Consider the following 7439-nt stretch of genomic DNA (forward strand, 5'->3'; position numbering starts at 1 on the left):
AATATATATAATATATAATAATATAATTAAGTAAAAAACTATTCAATATTGGACTCATTTCGAAAGTATTAACGAGACGATTATAATGGTGTAACTTGTTAAAATAAAAATGTATTTTTTAAACATGTTTTAATTGATATACGATTATGTATGTTAATTTGATAAAAGTTTAAAATAAAACATTTAAAAATAAATGACGTAAAGTAAATTAATTAACTAATTATAGAGGTATAAAGTGTAAATTTAAAATTATAATTTTAAAAAAATCGGTTTAATGTGAGAGGGTGAGTGTATGTGAGGTGGTGAGTGTATGTAAGGAGATGAGGGGGTGAAAATGTGAGATAAGGGTATTTTAATCATTTAATATTTTAAGACTTTAAGACTTTTGTTAAATTTGCTTTATAAGATAGTATAGATTATATTTTTTATCATTTTATTTGTATTAGTTAATTCTAAAAGGGTATTCATACAATGCAGCGAGATACATCTCGCTTTTGACGCTTATTTTTGGTCGTGGTTGATGTTATAATACGATTTATGTAGTTTTGAGAAAACGATAATGTTTTTATTTTTTTATTTTTTTAATAAAATATAAATACGAAGATATGTCAGAAAAAATTGAAAAAGAAATATTGATATTACTAGCAAACTAACTATTTAAAAATTATCGTTTTCTGTGTATTTCTTTGATTCATTTTTTTAAAAATTTTGGTTTAATAATATAATTTTTTATAAAAATAAGAATTAAGTTTTTGTAATAATTCAATGATTATCGTAATTATATTTTAAATCTTGATATATTTAAAATGAGATTTTTTTTCTATATTTGATTATATTTATCTGCAGTTAGTTACACGAATTCAAATACAATGTTTTAATAAGTTGTAAGTACGTACAATTTACTTGTAATCTTGAATTTTAAGTACCATGCATCAATAAACAATATTTCATGCATAAAAAATGGTTTTAAGAGTTTTTGTCAATTTTTTATAACATAATATATATATATATATATATATATATTATTAAAGATTTGTTTCAATTATATTTTTGAAATACTATAATTGACCAATTTTTCAAGATGCAATTTTTGCTAATTTCACATTCTTATCAACTAGTTTTGCTAAACATTATTTATTCATCAACTATTTTATCACCATAATTAACTTATCAACTAGTTTGCCAAAACACAGTTTGCGGTTTTTACTTTAAAACCTTTCTTACTGATTACAAATAAATTTTTTGTGTTAAAGTTTTTCTAGGTACCTATTTCCAAAGGTTTAATTATTTCTTTATAAAAAAAAAAACTTAATAATTTAAAGTAAGAAAGTTTAATGATTTATTTATTAAAATAACGATTTATGATAATTTAAAAATGCAAAAATTCATTAAAATTTTCTAAACCCTTTCTTTTAAAAAAAAGTAGAAATATATTTTAAAAGTATCTTCAACAATTTTTTTATAATGAAAAAAAATAAAGAAATTGAGGATTTTGAACCAATGTTTTTCTTTAATAACTTCCCTAAAACTATCTATAGTATATTATAAAGCATTTGACAAATACTCTTAAAAATAATTTTTTATGCATAAAGTACTTTTTATTGATGCATATCACTTAAATTTGAGATTACAAGTAAATTATGCGTAATTACAACTTATTAGAACTTCATGTTTGAATTCATGTAATTAACTGCAAATAAACATAATCAACCACATGATAAACATCTCATTTTAAATGAAAAAATATTAAATATAATTAAGATAATAATTGAGTTACACTTATAACACAATGCTTAATTACTCTCATTATAAAAATTATATTATTAAACAAAAAATAAATTACTTCGTTAATAAAAAATTTGAATTAAAAAAATTACATAAAGAACGAGAATTTTTAAATAATTAATTTCATACTAATACTGATATATTTTTTTTTCTTCAAATTTTTATGAATATAAACATTATCGCTTTCTCAAAATCACATAAAACCGTATTATATCGACAGAAAAAAATGAAACATTGTCTCAATGTATTTTGCTGCATTGCGTGAGTATCTTTCTAGTCTTAAAAATAGAGAAAACAGAAGAGAAAAAAGTTCTTTTTCTCAAAATATAAAAAAACACCCAAAAAATGATTACCAAATAAAACCACCAATAAAAAACTTTGAAAACAAATTTTTAGAGATAGAAATAATATTTTAATAAATTAATAAAATATTTTAATACTATAATCAATATTAAATACTCCAAAATAAAATTTTGATTTTAATTTTTTTATTTTAGAGAAATTTTAAATAATATATTAATAACGTTAAATATATTTTTCAATACTTGGGACAACATTAACTCATAAGAATAAAAACTCAAAATTTCATGATGCAAATATAACATGTTCACATGGCATCCATGTGTATGCTTTAGGTGAACGGCTGGACGCCAACAATATATTAAATTCATTTTTAGAGTGAATTACACTTCTAGTCCCCGTGGTTACTTTGAATTATGTATTTTACCCTCAAAAACAAACTATTTACACTAACGGTCCCTAACTTTCCAGTTTCATAATATTCAAAGTCGGTAAAATTAATACCATCAGTTAGCAACCATTAGAAGAAATCTATAAGGACCAAAAGTGTAACTCACTCTACAATTAACTATGATTCACATATTATTTTATTAAATATATTTTAAGTACGGTTAACAAACAAATTATTTTAATTATTACATCAATTTAATTGTTGTACCCCGTTCATAATTATTTGATGATTAAATTTAATAATATCTCATAATATTATAATTTTTAAAATAAAAATATTTATTCTAGCAAACAAATTTTAATTATTTCACGTTTAACAGTACTTAAAGTATTTTTAATAAAAGATTTTATTTTAAATGTGTGAATTCCAATTAATTTTTGAAAGTGAATTACACTTTTGGTCCATGTATTTTGTCCAAAGACTGATTTGTTCTTCATAACAGTTGCTAACTAATGATGTTAATTTCAGAAACCTTCAATGTTATGATACTGCAAAAACAAAGACATTAGTATAGATACTTTATTTAGGGATCAAATCCAAAATTTGAGCATATCACAGAGACCCACCTGTGTAATTCACTCTTTATTTCATTTTATTTTTTTTAGAGTAAATTACGTTTTCTTCTCATGTGGTTTGTTAAAAATTACGGATTTCATCTATATATTTGCAATTAATTTCTATTTTCATCACTGAGGCTAAAACACTACTTTTAAGTATAAATAACTAAAATATAAATGAATTGTAAATTATAAGGAGGAAAATAAAAATAAATTTTAAATTATGAGAATAAAGAAGCTAATAAATTATAAACAATAAGGATGAAATATGTAATTTCACAAAAATAAGAACGAAAATAGAAATTTTAAACAAACCACAGGGACTAAAAGCGTAATTTACTCTAATTTTTAAACAAATGCACCTCTAGTTAAAAGATTTAACCCTGGTTAAAAAGAATAATATTAGCTGTACCCCGTTACCTCATTTCAAAAAATTTCATATTTGTCCCATTAATTTTCTGCCGTCCGATCTGCATCACTTAAACGAATCTCAGCCCTTCATTCAAATTTCAAATCAAATTGGTTTTGGAGCCATTAAAAAACACCGTATGTACAACCTGTCACCATCGACCTATACGTATAGACGTATATACGTATATACATCTCACCCTATATAAAAACCAACGGATCCAGTCTTTCCCACTCTCTATACTCTCTAATCTGTCACTCCTCTTCTCTCTTCCCAAACCCTAATCTTCAGTTTCCTCCTTCCCCCAACCTACAAGATGAGAGAGATCCTCCACATTCAAGGTGGTCAATGCGGAAACCAGATCGGAGCTAAGTTCTGGGAGGTTGTGTGTGCTGAGCATGGGATTGATGTCACCGGGAAGTATACCGGAGATTCTGAGCTTCAGCTCGAGAGGATCAATGTTTATTACAATGAGGCTAGCGGCGGTAGGTTTGTTCCACGAGCGGTGCTCATGGATCTGGAGCCAGGGACGATGGACAGTCTTAGATCTGGAGCTTATGGGCAGATCTTCAGGCCTGATAACTTTGTGTTTGGTCAGTCTGGTGCTGGTAATAATTGGGCCAAGGGACATTATACTGAAGGTGCTGAGTTGATCGATTCGGTTCTGGATGTTGTTAGGAAGGAGGCTGAGAATTGTGATTGCTTACAAGGTATACATGCTCACCTAGATCCATATATATGCATCTATTGTGTAATATTTATCTTCAATATTTTGACTGTTTTGAGTTAGAAATAGCAGATCTACCCCTTATAGGGTATCGGTACGGATCTAGATCTAACTCTTCATCAATCATTTCGCGGCTTTGTAGTTAAAATTTGTGTGTTGCAGTATATTCATATATCAAAAGTTTGTTAATTTGTCTAGATGTAAAGGATGAGTCCTTCAAAAGTTAATTTGCCCAAAAGTTTGTTAGGTCGTATAGATAGAATGGATGAGTGCCTGAAAAATTAACATATAAATGTGGAAGGGTACTTGTATTTGTGTGAAATGTGTTGAATGTTGAGGGGCCGGCTATAATTTTATTACGTTTTCGCTTAAGTTTAGATAGAAATGATAGATCCTGTCCTTTCATTTACGATCTACTGAGAGATAATTCAGATTTTGTTGAAACTTGAGGGCCGGCATCTAATTCCATGCCATTTCTTTTCATGTAAGCGTTGAATCTCACTTCTGTTTATCCCTTAGTGGACAGAGGTAAGGAGTGTAATTGTTGATTTTGTTTATCCATTAGAGGCGGTATCATTTAACCTGAAGAACTTTAGTTGTAGGAATTTGCTCAGAAAGTGGACAGAGGTCATGAGTATAATTGTGGTTTTTGTGCGTTTTTGCTGAACAGTGATGATTTTAGGTGATTTTGCTGGCTACAATTGTTTTCCATTTTGAATTGGATGTATGGTGGTTGCCATGATTATGAATGTAATGGCTATGAATACAATTTACTTGAGAATACTTGGGATCAGATTACCATTAAAAATGGAAAATAAAGCCTTCAGAAAGTGTTTCTCAAAATTTCAAACTTCTATTTACACAGGAGAATCAAGGTTTATGCAGTTTGTGTTTACTATGCCATTTTCATTTAGCTTTCACAAATAACAGTGTTTCGATTAATTGTTTTGAGGCTATTTCCTTTGATCTTTTTAAATCGGTATGGAATTTGACTTTGAATTATTTGGTCCATGGTATATTGCAGGTTTCCAGGTCTGCCATTCTCTTGGAGGTGGCACAGGGTCTGGGATGGGAACTCTTTTAATTTCAAAGATCAGGGAAGAGTATCCAGACAGAATGATGATGACTTTCTCTGTATTCCCATCTCCAAAGGTTTCAGATACTGTTGTGGAGCCTTACAATGCCACCTTATCTGTTCACCAACTTGTTGAAAATGCCGATGAATGTATGGTTCTTGATAACGAGGCATTGTATGATATTTGCTTTCGAACACTCAAGCTGACGACCCCAAGTTGTAAGTTCTCAAATGATAACTTCTTGGTTTTATATGATTGTGTTCCATTTATTTATCTTTTCGGTTCTTTTGGAGGGTAATCTGTTGTGGTTCCACACAATGATGTATAAGAATTGCTCTACAATGCTTGTTTGAGGTAACTAATGTTTAAATTCTCGTTACAGTTGGTGATCTAAACCATCTTATTTCCGCCACAATGTCTGGAGTCACCTGCTGTCTAAGGTTTCCTGGGCAACTCAACTCTGATCTCCGGAAACTTGCTGTGAATCTCATCCCATTCCCGCGTCTCCATTTCTTCATGGTTGGTTTCGCTCCTCTCACATCACGTGGATCCCAGCAATACCGTGCCCTCACTGTCCCTGAACTCACTCAACAAATGTGGGATGCCAAGAACATGATGTGTGCTGCTGACCCACGACATGGCCGTTACTTGACGGCATCTGCCATTTACCGTGGAAAGATGAGCACCAAAGAAGTCGACGAGCAGATGCTAAACGTCCAAAACAAGAACTCGTCATACTTTGTGGAGTGGATCCCGAACAACGTGAAGTCCACCGTCTGTGATATCCCACCAACAGGTCTAAAGATGGCATCAACCTTCATCGGGAACTCAACATCCATCCAAGAAATGTTCAGGCGTGTGAGTGAACAGTTCACTGCCATGTTCCGCAGAAAGGCTTTCTTGCATTGGTACACCGGTGAAGGTATGGATGAGATGGAGTTCACTGAGGCTGAAAGCAACATGAACGATCTCGTTTCCGAGTATCAGCAGTACCAGGATGCAACAGCTGATGAGGAGGGAGAGTATGAGGAAGAAGAGGAGTACGATGAAGCTTAAGTATGATGCGAAAGCAAATGGGTTTTTATGTAGGTGGAGGTTTTGGTTAAGTATCAGTGGTTGTAATCTCAACTGCCATTTTATCCAAACACAAGTAGTAATGAGAAACAGGGTTTTGGGAAAAAACATTTGTGTGTAATTTGGATCATAAGTAATGTTTTCTTTTGTTGTTAAGTTTGATTTGGGTGTTTATTGCTGGTATATGGTTTTTAACTCTCTGCCCTCTGCTGTCTCTATGAAATGCCTAGAGGATTTTTTGATAGTTATTGAATGGTTTGGTGTATAGTGATTAAATGATTAACAGGTTCTTATGATATAATACAAAATAAAATATAATTATTTGGTAACTGTATACAATGAAATTAGAGCGTTGAAGGGTCAAGGAAGATTTAAGATACAAAATCATACAAAGAGTTTTAAGCATAGACAAACTTTTTTTTTACCTAACAAGATTTGTCTCTTAACAATTCAGAGACTGTTTATTAATGAAACTACTAAAATGTAAACAAAATAACTTCTTACTTGATAAAGGATTCAATTTTTTTTTTTCGGTTTGCAGTTCAAAAATGATAGATCATCTGTAATTTGAATTTATATATTTTATAATAATTTATAATTTAACTATGTTCGTTGTCTGTATTAGTTTTTATATTTTATTTAAGAGAAAAATACAATAAAAACCAATGGACTTTCTTGTTTGGAATGATTAAGTCGTTGGACTTTTTTTTGGATCAAATAAGTCATTGGACATTCCAAAACATGTTAAATAAGTCATTGGACATTCCAAAACATGTTAAATAAGTCATTGGACAATTTTTTAGAACAAATAAGCACTTGGACATTCCAAAATATGTTAAATAAGTCATTGGACAAATTTTGAAACAAATAAGTCATTGGACATTCCAAAAAATGTTAAATAAGTCATTGGACAATTTTTGGAACAAATAAGTCATTGAACAATCCAAAACATGTTAAATAACTTCTTGAACTTTTATAAAACATGTTGGATACATTCTTATGACTTGTACAACTAGTTAAAGTGGTAAAATAGTGAAAAAAATCCGGAAAAAACCCCAAT

General features: G+C 29.8%; 1 protein-coding gene across 1 annotated transcript; it reads left to right on the forward strand.

Moving 5' to 3' along the window:
- Positions 1-3748: 3748 nt before the first annotated feature.
- Positions 3749-6562, forward strand: LOC112512175 (tubulin beta-2 chain-like). Its single transcript, XM_025118037.1, has 3 exons — positions 3749-4212; positions 5254-5523; positions 5688-6562. Exons 1-3 carry the CDS (start codon positions 3819-3821, stop codon positions 6359-6361), a joined length of 1338 nt encoding a protein of 445 aa, XP_024973805.1. The 5' UTR covers positions 3749-3818; the 3' UTR covers positions 6362-6562.
- The last annotated feature ends 877 nt before the right edge of the window (positions 6563-7439 follow it).

This window comes from Cynara cardunculus (genome assembly GCF_001531365.2).
Source record: "Cynara cardunculus var. scolymus isolate 2C chromosome LG 5, CcrdV1, whole genome shotgun sequence".
In the NCBI taxonomy this organism is placed as follows: Eukaryota; Viridiplantae; Streptophyta; class Magnoliopsida; order Asterales; family Asteraceae; genus Cynara; species Cynara cardunculus.